The sequence below is a fragment of the Pundamilia nyererei genome, unplaced genomic scaffold, assembly GCF_000239375.1.
Source record: "Pundamilia nyererei isolate P.nyererei 1_Seehausen unplaced genomic scaffold, PunNye1.0 scaffold00126, whole genome shotgun sequence".
Lineage (NCBI taxonomy): Eukaryota > Metazoa > Chordata > Actinopteri > Cichliformes > Cichlidae > Pundamilia > Pundamilia nyererei.
In genome coordinates this window covers 1,822,879-1,842,360 of record NW_005187527.1, presented here as the reverse complement: position 1 = coordinate 1,842,360, position 19,482 = coordinate 1,822,879, and the positions used below count along the sequence as shown (strand labels likewise).

At 42.6% G+C, this 19,482-nt stretch overlaps 1 protein-coding gene across 15 annotated transcripts in view; it reads right to left on the bottom strand.

Annotated features, from left to right (window-relative positions):
- Window positions 1–19,482, bottom strand: part of LOC102199017 (latrophilin-3) — a 263,343-nt gene that overhangs the window by 20,321 nt on the left and 223,540 nt on the right. For all 15 annotated transcript variants that reach the window (XM_005743033.1, XM_005743035.1, XM_005743038.1 and 12 more), the window contains 4 exons: window positions 16,937–17,146; window positions 13,543–13,763; window positions 7,501–7,567; window positions 5,571–5,662 (listed from right to left, as the gene is read on the bottom strand). In XM_005743033.1, coding sequence (XP_005743090.1) covers window positions 5,571–5,662; window positions 7,501–7,567; window positions 13,543–13,763; window positions 16,937–17,146 — 590 coding nt within the window. The remainder of the gene's footprint in view (window positions 1–5,570; window positions 5,663–7,500; window positions 7,568–13,542; window positions 13,764–16,936; window positions 17,147–19,482) is intronic.

Sequence of the window (19,482 nt, the reverse complement as noted above, 5' to 3'; positions counted from 1 at the left end):
CAGTGTTATAAATCACGTGACACTTAGGACCACAGCAATCAATATTTTTCCTGCAGAACCAACTACACAATGTATCTGGCCTTTGGAAAAATGGCCGATGTACATAAGTGGTCACAAAATATGCTGGCGTCTTACTGAGTAGTAAGTAGTTACCTACTGCAAACTTTAAGATGAACTAAATCACATTGAATCATTTGTTGTATTTACTTTTTAAAGCATTTTCGATCAGTGTTATAGTCAGCGATGTACTTGCTGGTAATCAGCAATCCATTTCCAGGCTGAGCAGGCTAGGCACAGGGTCTGTGTGGGCAGCAGGTGTCCTACTTGTAGTTCTCCAAATATCTGAAACATGGCACATTTGTGCTTCATAGTAGATGTTCGAGATTGGCCGTGTGCCTCTCCTTACACATACTACGCATATGTCTTGGTGTGAACGTGCAGTAAATGTGCAGAATCTATTGTTTAAGCATGTCGGTTTCTCGAAGCAGATCTGCCTGTGAGCAGAACAAATACTGTGAGCCTACTCCCAACACTCTTCATAAGATTGGGAGGACACAGAAAGAGGCCATATGTTACAACGTTTAAAAGTGAGCTGCCAACACAAATAACAAGAAAATCCTGAAACACTTTGAGAAATGAGGTGGCACTGATTGGCTTTCACCATGAAGCCGCTGCAGGAGGTGTCAAGTTTGGATTAAGTATAGAAACCTCGTTATAGCTTTGACAAAGGATTGCAGAATAAAGAGAAACGAACAAGGTTAGGCTTAGTTAGGTGAACATGCATTAGTCTACACCAGCAACTTAATTTTGCATTACTAGATGCACTATTAAACTTACCCTGTGACACCGCTCATTGGAAATAATTCCCCTAACTCTAACAGCACTGTGCAAATGATATATCAAACCTAACAACAATACTGTGCGAATGCACGAGGAATTATACGTACATAGAGTCAGTGCTACTGAATGTGTTAGAAATCCAGTTATGCTATAACAGCACAATTATTTGAGACTAATGGATTAATGGATAGTTTTATTTGCCCTTACGAGGAATCTAGGATGCCAGTGATATTCAGTGATTTGCAAAATAACAGTAATGCAAAGTGAGTGGGTCCATAGTTAACTTTTCCCAGTTTTGAGATGAGTAATTGAAGGAAGAATCCATTAAGGGTGGTAAACACAAATTCATTAGTTGGTGAGAGGTTGCAAGACGGTGCCTGCTATTGCTAGGCGAAACTGGTAAAATGGTGCTGCACTGAAAACCTCTTTGTGATTGCTTCAGCTGCTAGCAGATATCCGTGGTCGCCTGTAGTTTGTATTGTAGATGGTTAATGGTCTGCAAACACACACCAAATATGATACTATGTGGTTATAAAAAGTGGAAGGCAAGCTTTCTTCAAAAGTAAAAGTTGTGTCTCAGGCAACTGCAGCAATCTTCAAGTGACCAAACCAAAAGTCATAAGGAGGTTTTTGGTGCAACACGCTCTTTGTGGCTAATCTCAAACAGTGACAGCCAGCAACGACTCACCAAACCATCAGGGAATACACGCCGCTTCTGTAGCGTAAGCTAGTTGACTGGGATGTCCATTAACAAACACCTGTCAGCTACAAAGCAATGTGCTACAAGCAGATCACTTCCAACTTGGATGGGGCTTTACTCTTCACTCTTAACCAAGCTTAGTACTGATAGCTTAGCATAACTAAGTAGGGTACCTTGTTAACCTTAGCAGATATGTTAGCTAAACCACTGAAAATAGCAACTTCAATAAGTCCTCATAGCATGTAGCAGTCATGTTTGACATTGCCTTTTAATGCAAAACACCAGAATAAGACTGCTGAGGTTAAACGTAGGAGGAACTGATGTAGGGTAACAGTCGGGAAACACAGCTTCAAATCTAGGCAAATAATTTACTTCGCAGAGTTCACAAAACTAGTCAAAGCTTATTATTGTCCAGGTTACATTTTTTGGCACCGCTAAGAAGCAGCATATAAAAACCACAGCTCTGAGAAATCCTGTAGTGAATTTGTGATATGAAAGCACATTGGCACACTAGGGACTGACGTGGCGGAACCAAAGGCTGCCGTATCGAGCCTGCTGAAGATTGTTTTCTTTTCTTTTCCTTTTTTCTTTTTTTAAATGTGTGTATCACTTGGTTGAGAGGAGCGGGGCAGACAGGGGCCACTGTGCTGAGACAACCGGTGATGTGATGCCATGAAAAAACCGCCACAACACGGCCATAAAGCAGACTAATGTGTCCAGAGTGGCTTAAAAAAAAAAAGCGAGGCAGACAGCAAAAACAGAGCAGAGACCCTTATCCATCATAGCATACAGGCAGCAAAACAACTTTACACCATCTGTGCAAAGAGCCTGCCCTGACACCAGGTAGCTGGAGCTTACGTCAAAAGCAATGACCGAAAATGCTATGTCACCCTACAGTGCAAATACAGAAACTTTCTGTGTGCGCATGAAACTTCTACAATCAAGTAATGAAATAATGCACCTAATGATGAATGAGACTAAAACATGTAAACACTAAAGCAAACTACGGCCTATTATTTTTGAGAAACCAGTGCACATTGACACAAGAGCATGTCTCAACAGGGGTGGGTGTCTTTTTACTATTTATATATACATATATATGAATTATGAGTTCATCTTTTGTGGCAAACATAATTACTGCGTGCAACACAAACACACACTAACAGTGTTGTAATCTCAGGCAGTAGCAGCAGAGGCCCTCATCTATCCTCTGGCACCATGTGAACATGCAGTTTGATAACCATGGAGGAGCCCGAAAGGAAAACAGGAGGGGAGGTCTGATGTTAGGTACGCTTTGAGCCAGTGATATTTTTCAAGTTTACTTTTAGTCGTCCTGTTGGCTCATTGCTTAATGCAACTTAATAATTTATTAGAATCAGAGAATCAGACTCAGAAAGGGTTTTATTGCCAAATGTTGAGCAGGTTTACAACATTAGGAAATTGCTGCGGTGCTTCAGTGCAAACATAGTGTCATAAATAGCACTTGAATAGACATGAAAAAATAAAAGTAGGGATAAGAATTAAAAGTGCTACGTAGAAAGATATGTGCATGAGCTTTATTACGTCTCTATTGCAAAATATCCTTTTATTCAATTTTCACCAGGCTTTTTTTTTCTCAACACAAATTAAGCATGCACCTTACAGGACAACTTGGCATGTAAGGTCTACTCAAGAAAGAAGTCATAACCCAATGCAGCCTCAGGTTATTATACAACATGATTCATTAGCATAAAGCTTTAGACATGTTGCAGGTTTTTTAATGTATTGTGCTTTGTTTTGCTTGTGTGCTTATGCATAATCACAGAGCATGTGTTGGGGCAGGAGCTGCTACATGGCAGTGCAGCATACAGGACCGTATCTGATAAGACTGCCAACTCTGCACCGGTAATACCAACTTGTAGCCTGGTCACAAGTGTTCTCTTGCAAAAACATGTTTTGATTATGATTAAATACATCCCAAACACACAGCTGTGTTATGTATGCAATCTCAGTTGTAGTTAACTGTTTGTTATTACGGCCGACTGTTGTCTTGGAACAGATCAGGCAGTGCTTTGAGCTTGGCACTAGCTTAATTGCATGCATGAGCATCAGTCTCAAAAGAGAATAACTGCAGATGGATCAATAAATTGGCTGTGTTCTCAAAAATACAGGCGTGTGCTAACAGGAAAAATCACACAAAAAAAGTTTGTGCTTTTGGCGTGATACTTGTTTATTTGCTCTTTTGTACTGTGTGTCTGCTCCTGATCGCACCAATTTCACCGTTTCCAAGCACTTGAACTCCTCCTTAAAAGACTATCTCATTATTTCACTGCAGCATATACAGCTATGGTAAAAAGAAAGTGCAGGCTAAACAACAACATGACATATTGCACTGTGACATTATTTATGTAGCAAAAACTAAGTCATAATGCAGAAGCAGTGTGTGAAAAGCGAAACACACCCCGTGATTCAATATCTTATAGAGCTAAGTTTAGCAGCAATAACTTGAAGCAATCATTTCCTGTGTGCCGTTATCAGCCTCTCACACCATTGTGAAAGCACTTTGTTGTTTTGTAGCTGTGCTTCAGTTCATTGAGGTTTGAAGGCATTTGGGGAGGACCTTAAGAGGACTGTTGAGGTCTGGACTTTACTGGATTTCCCCCCCTCTTTTCAGCCATTATGTTGTAGATTTGCTGCTGTGCCTACTTGCATGAAATGAGCCAATTTTCAGTCATAACATTACACTTTGGTATACAGGGAACTTCATGGTTGACTCAATGAATGCAAGGTTTCCAGGTATTAAATAAAAAATGATAATATGTCATGTTTTGGTGCGTCGGATACCCCCGTGTAGGTGTTTTGCATTAATCATAACAATTAATGTCAGTCCAGGTTCAGCATTGCATGTGACCGATGTGCACCCAGGACGAAAAATCCCAAAAATGGGCCGGTTAGGGTCAAGGTTAGGGGTTCGGATGTGATCGTGTTTAGGGTTATGCTAATGGGGTTGGGGTTAAGGTTTTGTGTGTTGGCGTTTCCACGTTGCAAAACTATGACATCACAACAACGTGACTGGTCACTTGCAATGTTGAACCTGGACCAACATCAGCTTTGATGATCCAGGAACAACACCAACGCACAGATATCAGATCATGCATCATATTTTATATCTTATCTGAGGTTGCATTTAACTAATGTAATGATTAGATTACTTGTGATTATGTCCGTATGCACGACTACTGAAAGTAACAGATACAGTGAATTTGTCCTGCATTAAAGACATTTTATATCATATTTGAATAGAAATATTTTTCCACCTTGGCCCTAGTTGCCTTTGCAACACCGTCATTCATCTCACCTGCAGACTAAGTGTTTTACCAGCAAAGAAAATCTTCACCTTTGTTATAGTCATAATTGTCCCAGAAGCTTTTACATTATCTGAAAGCAGCCAGGCATTAGAGGATAAACAGACTGAAACACACATAACGCACACACAAAATGAATATTCATCTACGGCGTGTTGACACCAAGATAACACCGGGTCGGGCCTGTCAGATTGTCTCCTGGCCTTTTCCTGCGCAGACAACAGTTTTCTTCAGATAATGATGGAGACGCAGCAGAATACCTGTTTGATTTTAACCCCATCTGACACAACCTTTCAATGTAATGGGAGGTGCTTACCTTGTAAGCTCAGATTTCCGCACCCTTGGGTTGGGTGTTCGCAACCTTAAGTGCTTTTAATGAGGTTTTGAAATATCAAAAGGTGGAGGCAAGGCAAAGGGAACTGCTCGGAAACAGAGCCTTGAATACAAAGTACCACACAAAAGTTGCTCTTTAACCAGGGGTTCACTAAACCGAAGGAAACGGGTGGAAAAAGTCAACTCGAGACGACTCATACGAGACACAATCGAGCCGTCAGTGAAAAAGCACGTTTGGTCGGAAGCGAGCCGAGCACGCTCACATGGAAACATTGTTTCCCTCCCGTAAAAAAACAAGCAGTGCTATTTCTGGGAGACTCTAATGGATATCTGGGTGATCTGAGTGCTCTTACTTGATGTTGTCCAGGCAACCAGAGTCTGGTTTCAAGATGGCTGTGTGATGGAACATCTTGTAGAGAGCGATGCCCAGAAAGATCACGTTGAGCTGGAAGAGAGAAACAGACGGATTTTTACGGGGGCAAGGAGAAGGGAAAGCGAGAGAGGCAGAGAAGAATGGGAACAAAGCCTGTGTGTTTCCTGTTACTGGTCCATTCATTTTAAATCAGGGCACTTTGTAGCACAAAGCTGGAACAGTGCGGCCAGACTCGGTTTCCCACTTTGCCAAACAGAGCGCAAAATCCTATGAAACCTCTATCGGACTAAACAGGGATCGGTGAGACGAGGCAGCTGCACAGTTGCACGGCGGAGCCTTTCATCTGACTTATTCACACTTGTCTCATCATATTCACACTTACAGGCAGCCATGGGGAATTACCGTCCTTTCCTCTTTGCATTTGGAAAAATAAATAAATGAAATTTGTGCAAACGAGAAAACTTTGAGCCTTTACGGCATCGCAAGCTGCGGCAGACTTCAATGGTTATTCTTACTTCCTGTTTTTCCTGTTTCTGTTCAAAAAGCAGACAAGTAAATAAAACTTAAAAAGAAAGTCAAGCACATCTCAGCGAGTTGTGCTTTTGCTCCCGTGTTTGTCAAACACGCTGTGATTACAGAGGGAAATTAATTGGCGGTCTTATATCCGACTGCTCGATTTAAAAAAAACAAAACCCCCACATTAAGCAGACCGACTCTGGTCTGTCTCTTCATTCGCATTTTCTCTGTTGAGTCAGAACAATAATAAGAAAATGAGTCAGTTCTGGTCATGTGGGTTTGCTCAGAATGGCTCCCTCCAAATTACAGCAATTAGGTGGATTTCATTGGCGATTTGCAGGTAGCGTTCAAGCTGACGTAAGACGAGGAGAATTAAAAATTGCACCTTTGTCCAAACACTCGCCAAATTTTCAGGGGCAGAACTGGAAGCGAGCCGAGGCCTTCTCTCCAACGAGATGGATATTCTTGTTTGTAAATCGGAGAGAGAAAGGAGTGAGTCATGAGGCACGCAGAGATGCATTGTGAATGATTACGCCAAACTGGAGCGTGAAAGTGAATTATGCATGTTTGGATTTGACAGCCAGATCGCGGCTGGGCAGCGAGAGATGCGTTTCTCGGGAAATAATCCTATTGGACAAGCATATTGTGACTTCTTTTTTTTTTCTTTGTTGTTAAAGATATCTATAAGTTTTGTGCCAATGCCGGATATTTAGCGTCATGGCTGACTGGTGTTTTTGGAAAATTAGGAGCGCATCTCCTGGTGACAAAGCAGTATTTTAGTGCTCGGCATTAGTGTAAATACTGAGATGAATGCGGGTCTTACATCAGATTTGGATCAATAAATGAGCTGTTTTATTGGGAGAAAATGAGGCCCTGTCCTAGTTGAGTTGGGAAAGGCACAAAAAGCGTGTGTGTGTGCTTGCATACCACATACTGTACGCATCTATGTGTACGCTGAGTGTGTGCCTGCGAGGAAGAGATGGTTGGGGGAAAAAAAGGTAGTGGAGTAGGACTTGGAACGGGAACAAAATCAATCATAATCGCAGTGCGGATTACTCCAGCGCTGCATACTGAGCAGAGTTCGCTCTCTTTGTCCCTCTCCCTCTATTGCTCTGTAGCTCACTCCCCCCACTCCCCCCCAAAATCGTCTCAGCCGGCGACTGCGGCAGGGTGACAAACTCCAATATATTCTCTACACCCCTCATTCGTTTTTCTGGACGGCTCCGTGCCCGGCGGTGGCATGTATGCTCAACCGGGCAGAGAGAAGAGGGCGATGGGAGCTAGGAAATTTTTTTTTAAAAGGGATCTCTGTGGACCATTTAAGCGACGACCCGCAGGCTAAGTAGGGTTAATGAGCAGAGGGGGGAGAGGTAAGGAGGGTTCGTGACGCTTACCATAATTATCAAGGTTGCTGGTCCTATGAAACTCCAAATGAAGTAGGTGTCCAGGCGAAGCCAGCAACTGAAAGAGACAGAAATAAGGTGAGCGGTGAGGGGGATTTGAAGTAAGAGAGAGGACGGGTGAATATGAGTTGAGTGGGCGGTTGGGGGGGATTTGAAGTTATAGCCCTATGCTCCTGCGCAGAGGATATACATCAAGTGGGAGTCTGAGAGTGACACAGAGGAATGGGTACTTCAAATCACAGATTGCCGCAAGTGGCCTAAAGAATTACGAGCACTGGAATTTGGAGGAAAGGGGAGCTTTCAGTGCCAGTGACAGCCATAACGACGTCCTTTCATTGCCAAAACATGTGCACAATTCAAAGTGAGAAAAGTCACGAACACGTTATGGGTAAACCCGCGAAGGAAGGTTGGAAACTACCAGAGTTTAGTTCTTTTCTTGTTCCACTCTGATTAAATCGCCATTAAGGATGATAATATATGGAGATTTAATTAGTTCTCAATTGAATCCTAACTGTATCACTCCAAAGGAATTGGATTGACCTTGACCCCGACAGACACGGCCGCACGCACGGTCCTGAAGCTCTCAACAAAGTGCATTACGTGTTCGTGTTAAACCGCGGCGACTCCGTGCGGGACTGTTATAATTATGTCAATAATGAGATAAAGCTCTTTCCCGACCCCACGCTTCACATCAAAACATTGCGGGAAGTCAATCGTCCTCTCGGCTGAAGAGAACCGAACACTGAGCAGGAGCAGAAGGTGACAGCGCTCCTTAAAAATGGCAAAAGAAAAGATACAGGAAAAAAAAAAAAAAACATGATTCATGACCTGTGGTTGAATTATTAATCTTTTAATCTCCGCCGCAGCAGCAGATAGACGGCTCCATTTTTGGCCACTGTAAAATTACAGTCCATACAGCACTGTTGTCATTCGGGCTGACGGGGAGGGGGAAATGGAAGCGGCCGAGAATTTGTTTCAAATCCATTGAAGGTTGAGGTGAAAAATACACTTAAAAAAATGTTTTTTTGTTTTCTTATATGGAGCGAAGGCGATGTCAAAGTCCGTTTTAATTTTTTCATCCAAAAAACCCCCCAAAATTGAGCATCTACAGTATTTACAGCAGTGCCCACAGATTTAGCTGCCACTTTGTGCGCATTTCTTTTTTCTTCCTGTCTGAAAAAAATTTAATAAATATATCCGCAGACAATACTTTGAAACAAGAGAAAATACTGTATAACAAGTGACAGGACAAAAATCGACTGCTCCTTTGCTATTACCGGGACTTGATATGTCTCCCCTTCGCTCGTATCAATGGATGCGACGAGGCATCACAGAAAAACACATATGGACAGATAAAGCGGCGAGCAAACAAAAGCCCAACAACACACGGAGAACTCTGGCAGCTCATCAAAGCGCACGCTCTGAATGACTCTGTTATAAATTAAACTGAAGCTTCCATTGTTCCTTTCGCCTTCTTCTTCAGATCATAGAACGATTTAAAGACTCGGTAGGCGGCAGGAGCTGCAGGCTGTCATTTTGTTTTTGTTTTTTCCTTCCCTTTCCTCCTCTTACCTATCCTTCTCCACTTATGTCATGCTCGTGTTAGGCTTTCGGAGCAGTTTTATCTTCCCCTCCTGGTGTGCTAGTTTTTGCACTACTCCTACAGTAAGTGAGCAATAACAAACAAACACAAAAAAGTGCCGGTGCGCCATTTAAAAAATAACCCATGTTCATGCCAACAGCCTGTTCTGTTGCCACGCCGTCCTTAGAGTCAAGGAGCCTTACTCTTATTCCCTGCAGCAGGGACAGTAAGCCAATGACCAAACAGGTGAGAAAAGGCATGTGAGATACGTAGGCTAAGAAGATGAGTCAAATCATCTCTTCAGTGTGAAGTTCTGCAGCACTTTTTGCCTCAAAGAGTGATCTGTAACTTTCTGGAGTCAACAGACCTCCCACCGCGTCCAAATCACATGACCTACTTAAAATAAGCTTAACTAATATAAGCAGCTGAGCTGAATCCTAACAGTGCAGTTATGTCGTTTTTATATGCAATTTGATGCATAGAAGAACCACAAAAACAGATAAAATCAACACTTATGTTGCCTACGTTGCGGACACGTTACGCTAAATACTAAAGAAGCTCTTTATATATTTTAAGATTTGATAATGAAACCATTAAACCAGGGGTGTCAAACTCCAGGCCTCGAGGGCCGGTGTCCTGCAGGTTTTAGATTTGTCCTTGATCCAACACAGCTGATTTAAATGGCTAAATGACCTCCTCAACATGTCTTGAAGTTCTCCAGAAGTCTGATAATGAACTAGTGTGTTGACCCAGGGTGAGATCTAAAGCCTGCAGGACACCGGCCCTCAAGGCCCCCTGTGTTAAACTATTTCAAATAATACATATAAAAGCAAAGCTGCTCTGAATCAGACAGTGTTATGTGCTTTGGATCATCTCAACAGATATTTGGGTTTCAAATATTTGTTTTAATTTGATATTAAGGAGCACCGTTTGCTACCAGTTGGTTGGTGTTAAGCTTATTTTCAATTTGATGCCACAAATTTAGGCCAGCAGTATCGAGCTATCAAGAAACTAACTTTTCTATTAAAAAAAAAAAAAAAAAAAGGTACCTCATGAAGACGTGCAATTTTCTTTGAGAAAAAAAATACAGAAACACATGTAGGGGAGTTTACTTTGTGCCGTCGATGTTATGTAAGCTGCCTTTGGCTGCAGATGGATTTGCATGTTTGCCACACGTTATACAACGGATACCCTTCCTGATGCAACCCTCCCAATTATCTAGCCTTGGGATGGGAGTGGGAGTTGCGACTCTCTGATTTTCAGATTTAAATCGCTGATCTTTTGCATGCAAGACAAACGTATCATTTACTACACCACGGAGCTCCTCGTATGGTCCATGTGAAGTACATATAACAAAGTCTAAGCAAACCCTTCCACTTCCAATTCTAGGTAAGCTAGACTCATGTACCTTTTTCACTGGCACCCTGACATTGTTAACAACACAACAACAAAAAAATAAGCTGAAATAATTAATAATAAAGACACTGGATTGGGCCATATTTGAGGCCAGATTAAACAGTTGAAGACTCCACAAGGCCCCGCTCACGATGTGTAACCTTTTTTCTGCACGTCCAATGGGATGAAAACGATTAACCAACTACTGTATGTAGATTACTGAATTACTTTAGCTAAGCACTGAGTCTACCCCTTAAAGTTCGAGGTGGTGTGATGTATTACTTTCATTAAACTGGAGAAATCACACAGACTCGTGTCCTTATTTGCTGACCATTAAAGCAGCCTCCTTGGACGAGACGAGGGTTAACGTCTTGCTCAAGGGCACATTTGGAGAGTAATTGCTCAAGAAGCTGGATGGAAACCCTACTCAGATCAGCTTTTCCTTTTCAATCTTGGACAGCTAGAATTCAAAAGCTAGCTTGACCTTCAGGCTGCTGTAGCGCTTTTTTTTTTTTGCATGTGTTGAGTTAATATGAATCGCTCGAGATCGCTTCATTCATCTGCGGCGCCTGGTTCACAGCAACTTGTTGGATATCTCGACTCAAACGACACCACCCACGATAACGCCACCGCGGTACCAAAAATCAATTTGCAGCAGGACCACGCGCCGCCCCCCACCTCCTGATCTTCGCCACGTGTCGCGCCTCGTCCCTTCCCCTCATCCTTCAATGGCTGCGTATAATTGTTCCACCGGTGGCAGGCTTTAATTATTCACATGATGCCAAGGCTCAGGCGGTGGCAGCTATCGCCTCATCCATCACTAAGAACTATTGCTCCGCCAATCTACAAATGCGCCGTCTACCAGTTGCTTATGTGTGGAAGCCTATGTGTGCGAGCCGTTTATGATAAACATCAGAGAAGCAAACTGCTGATGCTGGTCTTCATTATTTTCAGATCGGTTTGAGATTAACTGAGAGGAATGGAGAGTGATCCTTCGCTTGGCACCGCTTTATAGACCATGCTGCATTTCAGAGAGAAGAGCCAGGGAACCGTATCTTCTGCAGCTCGTGAAGGAAAACACAAAACGGGAGTCTCCGTCACTCCTCATCATTTTGTTAATCTCCTCTCTCTCTGCCAGTCTCCATGTTCACACTCCCTCTCGCCTCCCCGCTGAACCTTTCTCGTCCTCTTTGGTAATTTCGCTTAAGACGCCAACTACAACAGCTCGCCGTTTGCTCGGCTGAACTTTCCCAGAGTTAGCATTTTTTCACTGTCAAAACAATGTCCATTCAGCAAAAAAAGGGGAAACGCACTCAGCTTAAGTAACAGCTGAAGGATGAGTGATAGCTATTGGAGTGTCATCTGTGAGATTATTAAAGCTCTTCAAACCAGCGCAAACACACACAAGGTGCTGGCAGTGTTTTTCATCACAGTCAGTCTCCTCATATAGCGCTTTCATCGTTTCTTCAGGTTAGCGTTAGCGCGGTATTGGATCCAACATGCAGCATGAACATGTGGAAATGTTCTATATTGTGGGTTTTCACCTAGAAAACGTTGGGGGAGTCACAACAGATACAATAATTCACAAAAAGGAACTGACAAAAAAAAAGATGCATAGATAAAAAGAAATAAAAAATATCCCAAGGCTTTGATCCCTGGTATAGAAAATTGGCTTTTGATAGAGGCTTCTTGATGGAAAAGCCATCAAGAAGATCAGAGGCCCTGATATAAGCATTTTGGCCAGCTTCTTCTAGTTTTTTTTCCTCTTTTGGAGCCACATATTTGGAAGAGAGGATGGAGTTAGCAGCAAAGGCTGCCAAGCTTGGTTAGCAAGCCATACCTGTTAATCAGTGCAAGTCAAAGACTTAAAATAACATTTCACTCACTTTTGGATGGGCTGTTAGTAGATTTAACCGTCCAGCAGGCTACATCTAAAAGGATTAAAAAACCAACAACACCAGACCAACAGGGTCTAAGTCGAATTATATAAGATGACCATATCTCCTTGTGTCTGTGCGGGGTTTCTCTGGGTGCCCCTGCCTCCTCTCACAATGGCAATTTTGTTTATATAGGGCATTAAATTATATGTAAACTAATATAATGTAAACTATGTAAAAGCTTAACACAGAAGATAATCATAAAAACTACTGCATGAGAGCTACTGAGTGCAGGCCTGTGTGAGCAAGAAGGTCTGTATTTGAATGTTGGCAGAGGTGTAATTGATCTCAGGTCAGCAGCTTGTTTTAAAGAACAGGACCACTGATGACCTGAGAGGTCAAACCGCGAACTTCAAGGATGTGGTGGAGGGGCAGACAAGTCCAAATACATGCAGTTAGTGGGGGTTGGTTAATAGGTGCATATAGGTTTGATTTTGAGTTGTCTGCCTCTGTGTGTTAGCCCTGCGACAGAGTGGCAACCGGTCCGGGGCAATCCCCGCCTCTCGCCCTATGACAGCTGGGATAGGCTCCACTGGATTGGCTTGGATACGCGGGAGAAACAAGAGGAGGATAGATGGAAATACTCACTGCACATGATATACAGCCGTCATATTATGGAGGAAATTAGCTATAGAGCTCAAACCCATTTTGTCTACGATGTAAAATCAAGTGTTTCCCATGTCAAGTTCTGGATTTTATGGGTCGAGTTAACTTTGGAAACGACACTTTTTGGCTTCATTTTTCAGCCCCGGAGGTTTTACAGCTTGGAAAACACCCACATCTGTCATGCCTCTAGTGTAAAAATGAGTCTTTGTATTAAGAGCTGCAGTAGTTTTAAAGCTTAACATTAAATAAAATTACAAAATACACTGATCTGGATGTGTAATGGGTTTTATTTTTATATTGATTTTATCCCCAGAAAGACCTGCAGAATATTGCCCTCTCTTAGAAGCTGCCCATATACAATAAATGATTAAATTCAAGCAAGAGTATTTTCCATTATGGTCTTAAAAAGATGTCAAAATATTATCTTTGTGGGAATTTCGTAAAGAAAGAAAATCCAATTCATCTGAAGAAATGTGGCAGTTTTGCTCACACGCTCGCCCCACATGTACTCACACTCGGTCGGTGCCGTAGCTGCGGTAGTCCACCGCAGCTGAAACGGCCACAATTAGCGCTGGGACCCCGTAGCCCACCAGATAGAAGTAGCGTCGCCGTGAGTGCTCGCTCTCAAACACCTCCACCAGCATGATGTAGAGCTGCACGCCCTCTAGGAACATCCACGTGAACGCTGCCAGGAAGAAGAAGTGGAGGAGGGCGGCGAAAACAGCACACGCAATCTGGGAAGGTTTAGTGGTGACAGAGAGAAAGAGAGAGCGGTAAATAGGGAATGGAAAAAACAAAACAAAAAAAAAAACAGACAAGCTTCACTCGCTCTTGGCTGTTTTACCAATTTCCTGAAAGATTTAAATGTCACGCTGCAAGGCACAGCAACTGTGGCAAGGTGTGCCGGCAAACGAGCAGCGTTTTTTGACCTCTCCGTGCTCGTACCTTTCTAACAATTAGCATTGCTAAGCTTTGTTTGGCTGAAGTGACTGGATGTTTGCCTGTGTGACTGGCAGAGGAAACGCTGCAGCTACTGAGCCCATGTGCTCTTGTTTGCTGCAGCTGGCATGGATGAAAGAGAGATATGAGGGAGTGAAGTCAGCAGTCCAAGAGCCATTTGAAGCAACGCTACGGCCAGGTACGAGCAGATAATGTGCTTCCAAACTTTCCGAGCTGACAAGAGAGCTGTCCGGACCAGATGTGGAAGGCATAGATTGTCATTCGCATGTATGCACACGCCCACGCGCTTCTTAACAATAATAAGATACAGTACTTACATAGACTCATCTAATCATTGGCACAGTTGACCATAACTAGTGTATTTTGTCACTGAAATGGATTCAATTAAATTACTAAAAGGTTGAGTGGACATTAATTGCGGTCCAGGAGAGCGATCTAACAGCTGAGCTGTGAATCGTGCCCATAAAATGTTATAGAAGCAGGGGGGGCTAAAAGCATTATCTTCAACTTCACAGGGAGTTGAGCTAAACTAGGAGGCTTATTTTAGTTCTGATAGCTTTAATGATATTTAAAGAGCAAAATATCAATCTGCTTTGATTGCTCGAGGCTAGAAAGTAAAGGCACTTCCTTTCTTTCTCTGCGAGACATCATCATTTTTCTGCACTTGTAACCCAGCCGTGAACTAGCATGGGAGGACGGGCTATTATGATAAAAACAATGACAATAAATAGATCAAATTATTACGAAGCCTGTTTGCAATAATGTGCATTCCAGTGTCTGTGCCCCAGGAATGCAAAGCTAACTGTGTACTCTGCCTCATTAGCAAGTAGAAATGCCGTGATTGCGAGAAGCTGTGGGAGGAAATTTAAAAAAAAATCCCTCTGCCAACCTGTACACGTGTAATGACTCTGCGTTTGTCTCCCGTATGAGTGTCGAGAACACACGCACACTTGAAGATGACTGTACAGTGACAGCAAGCCTCCACCTGCTACCCCAGCTGAGCTCTTGAGGAAAGTAATGCCATCCAAACTACAGTTATTATACTAGGAGGAGGTTTAGTGCATTGAACAGCTTAATCCAGATTAGTCTGAAGTGTTTGCAAATTGAAAAACTGCAACAGGAGGCTGGTTGTGGGGGTGAATGGATGAATTCACGCTGGCGAATGCATATAATATAACAGCGATCGAGATATGAGAATGTGACAGCGAGTTGGCAGGTGTTGCTGTGCGAGTATGTGAGTGCACTTTCAAGTATGTGTTTGCTTCGGCACAACCATAGGTGGGAACATTTGTTGAATAAGAAGCATCCGATTCTTTTATTTCGCTGTTTCGTCTCACCGAGCCTGGCAGAGGCTGAAGAGTCCGCGGCCACTGACACTCGCTGGGAAGCAGCACTCACAGCACCACAGGACGCCAAAGGTTATATTTTCTCAAAACATTTTAGGCTCTTAAAACTGGGAAGAAGACAGTGGACGTACCTCACAGGCGATTCATCGAGGCAATTTAAATGCATCGCTCTGGTTTTACAGTAAAAAGAGTGGCTGTTTGAATCACTTCTACCTGAATGCCTCCATGGACTATCGGCATATTTAAAACCGATATACTGAGGAAACTGGTTTCAGTGTTTGAGGAATTAGATGACCTTTTGTTCATAAGAAATTCTGGGAACAACAACACCAACAGTCATCTCAGCGTGATTTATACTGTAAGGCAAATACTCCAGAGAAAGCACTTGGCGAGAGGTGGGGAGGAAGAACTTCCTTTAACAGGAAGAGACATCTAAGAGAACAAGAATGAGGGAAGAGCAGGCATTTGATGTTGCACCTCAGTGCTTCAGTGATAATGTGAAGTATCAGTCGTAAGAGTTCATGTCCGCAGAAACACACTGGCTTTGAGCCACCCTTCATTTCTTTATATTTTACAAGGAAAATGGGAAATGGCTGAAGTGACTTACTGGAACATACATGGAAATACAATATACAAGGCAAAAGCAGAGTCTATAACTCTGCTTTTGCCATACCAGCCATACCAGATATTGACTTCTGAAAGTCAATATCTGGTATGGCTCACCTTTATTCTTCAACAGAGAGGGAAAACTATTAGTCAGTTAGGTCAAAGCTCTTCTTTGGATGTTGGCTGCATTTCTTCTGTTGTCTGTCAAAATGATCCCACACTGCTTCAATAATGTTGAGGTCCAGGCTATGGAGGCCAATCCATGACTGATAGATATATCAGTCATAGTTCCAGAGATAGTTCCAGTTTCTATCCAGGTATGCTTTTCCTGCATTGGCTGTGTTTTTAGGATCCGTTCCAGATGATCCCAAAATTTTGGGATGCTTTCCAGATAGCATTTTAAGTTCCAGATGGATTTCTACATTCACAATTCTATTAGTTTTTTTAGAAGATGCCTAACAACACCGACGGAAATCATAACAGAGCCTACATCTTGTTTCACACATGCCTGTAGACATCTGTGATACAAAACTGCTCCTGAAATCCTCAGGAGGGTCGGATGCATCTCTCAGGCCTTCTTCATCAACTGTTCATCAACTTTTTTTAGGCCTGCCTTCTTATTTTGGCCTTACCAAGTGGTGGAAAAACTTTTAAATACCCTCAGAAAGTCAGGTGAAATATTGTTCAGAAATGAGGGGTGGCTCAAGACCTTTGCAGAGTACTGTTGCTACCTGTGCTTGGCTATTAATAAAGCTTGTCGCTTACAGTGTGAACACTGGAAATTTGAACAGAATGATAATTATGTACAAGATGAATAAAATCCTCCCACCATCACACCGAATTCAACATCATTGCTCAGTTATTACACAAAACATAACTATCGATTATTAACATTTTGAAACATCTTATATTGATCATTGATGTGTCCTAGCTTGATCTGCATTCTAACTGCGAGCACACAACAAAGAAATAAAGCAACGTTGTGATAATCTTACCGGCTGGTCACCCCGATTTATCCCCACCAGAAAGAGGGACTCGGCAATGAACAGACTGATGCACAGGTTTTTATGGATGGTGTTGCGATCGCTCTGGAGGCCACGGAAGAAGCAGAAGGTGAAAAGGCTGATGAGCAGGCAGACCAGCGACAGGAGGATGCCAACCCAAGTAATGACGTCTAGAAGCATTTCGTGAACAGGGTTGGTGTTCTGCAACAAAAGTGATGAGAGAAACCGATAAAACCAAGGCCAGTCCACTGTTGGTCATGCCATCAAAGAAAAAAAAACAACACAAAACAAAGAAATTTTGAGTTATTTTTCATCTTCTCAAGAAGCATTTTGATGTTTGCCAAGACCGCTTCTTTTATATCGATATAGATTTTACTGGTAAAGACAAGACAAAAAAAATCTGTGGTGAAAACAACAACAATAACCGTGAATACCAGCGACAATCCTGAAGCTTTTATTTTCATTATTGTTTCGTGGGGTAAAGTGCATTCACTCCACCAGCCAATAAACCACAACCCACAAGCCACAGGTGGCAGAAATGAATCATGAATTAGTCAGTGTGAATCAATTTAAAATGCCCCCCCGTTGTTTCATTTTGGTCGGGCAACAAAGTGAAACAAAGTGAGCCGCGCAAAGGGCCACAGGTGTCTTAGACCAGCACAACAGGAATTCAATCAAACCACTACATGGTCAATGACTTTCACTGTTGCTTTTAGATAATTTTCCCTTTTCACAAAGTAATTTGCCACCACAGCCAGTTTTGGGCACTAAAAAGCCGTTTGCTGACAGTAAATTCAGGCTTTAGCGGTAGAGATAAGAATCAACAGTTATTCTCCTGTAGTCACGAAAGGGAATTTACATCAGCCCATAAAAGGCAAGTGCACATAAGGGATGATTGGACAGGAGTAGGAAAAGGCAAAGTCGACTAAAACAGCAGAATCTGCAGGATGGTTGAGTTATTTGGTCTCAGTTAGAACCCGACATGAGGAACCAAAAACCCAAAAAAACCGATGATGCCTCAAACACTTCTCAATAACGTCCCAACCGTTGCATTTGTTTAATTTATTTCCACATAGAGTCGGCTGTAACACCTGACACACTGAAACATTTAGCTGAAAGTTAGCTAAACGTAATGGACAAATGGCTAAAACAGCTAACGGTAGAGGAACATTATCTTCTTTCATTCCAAACTCTGTTCACTGGCATTTCATTTCAATTATGACCATCTACTAAGAGTGAAAGCTAAATAATGTACCATTCAAAATCCCATTAAACAGACTCAATTGAAACATAATGGTCAGTGCTAATAACAGCATGCTAACAAGGCCGATGGGCCTTGGAGCAATGTTGTGAGCCGTGGCTCCGAAGATACAGCATCTAACAAAGCCCGCATGAGTGATTTCCAGTGCAATCCCATCTGGAATCAGGAGAAGGAAAATGCCATTATTCTGATAACTCCGCCACCAGCGAGGAGAAGCAGACTTTCCAAAAACAGACACCATCTATATGTAAAGCGTGTGGTTCAGAGAGCAACATCTTGATTTAATAACTAAACATAATTACTGCATCAAAACATAACGATCAGCTACTGCGGCTTCTATATTTCCCGAAGGGATTGTCCTCTTTCTCGGGACTGCCGGGCATTGATTCAAAAATAAATAGAGGAGGGGGGAGGGGATAAAGTGCAAGTTTGAAAGGTGGGCTGTTAATTTAAAAGAAATCTGCCAACCTCACAGCCGGCTGTCGCTCCTGACGGGGGTCAAAAAAATGTCTGGGTGGAACTTTTGAGTCTTGACTTAAAGATTACGTCTGAATGCTAATGAAGATCAAACAGGCATTATTTTAAATGTCACTTACATTTAAGTGCAGACGGTAAATTTGCATTGATGGGCTGTTAACAAGACCACAGCTAAAAACTAAGCCAACTGTGCAAGCACTGACATTGTATATAACCACCTAGTTGTCTGTTATCAAAGGCTGTGCATGCATACATTGGCCTGCAGCAACTAAACATACGACTTCGAGCTACAGCGCAGCAAGTAAATATTTGCATACACTGAGCAATCACCCTACAAGAGGCATATGCCTAATACGTCTCTCAGATGAGTCTCAAAATCAAACTTTTCAAGCACGGTCAGCAGAAGAGTTCGAGCCAGGATGGGGGTGACAAACCAACTTCTGAGTCAGGTAAGGCTGAGGAAGCTTAGGTGATGCAGAATCACAAAGAAGCCTTGTTTAGTAGCAGCTCAGCTAACACTAGCAGAGAGGGGAACAGATGCTGATCATTAACAGGCTCTGGTACAATAACAGCCGCAGTGCTCCTTGAGTCTGGGGAGAGCGCTCTTTTGATTTTCCTGCCTGATGAGCCGTTGTGTATATGTTGGAGGGGTGGATTGGGGGAGGAGTGGGGCTGGCAAGATGTTGTATACAGGAGATGTGTATGTGTGAAGCTAAGGCTGATTTCCTTATACTTTAGAAGGACGCTTATGCAGAAGGTGTCAACAGATGCCGATGTTTGCGCTTGCATGCTCTGCGGT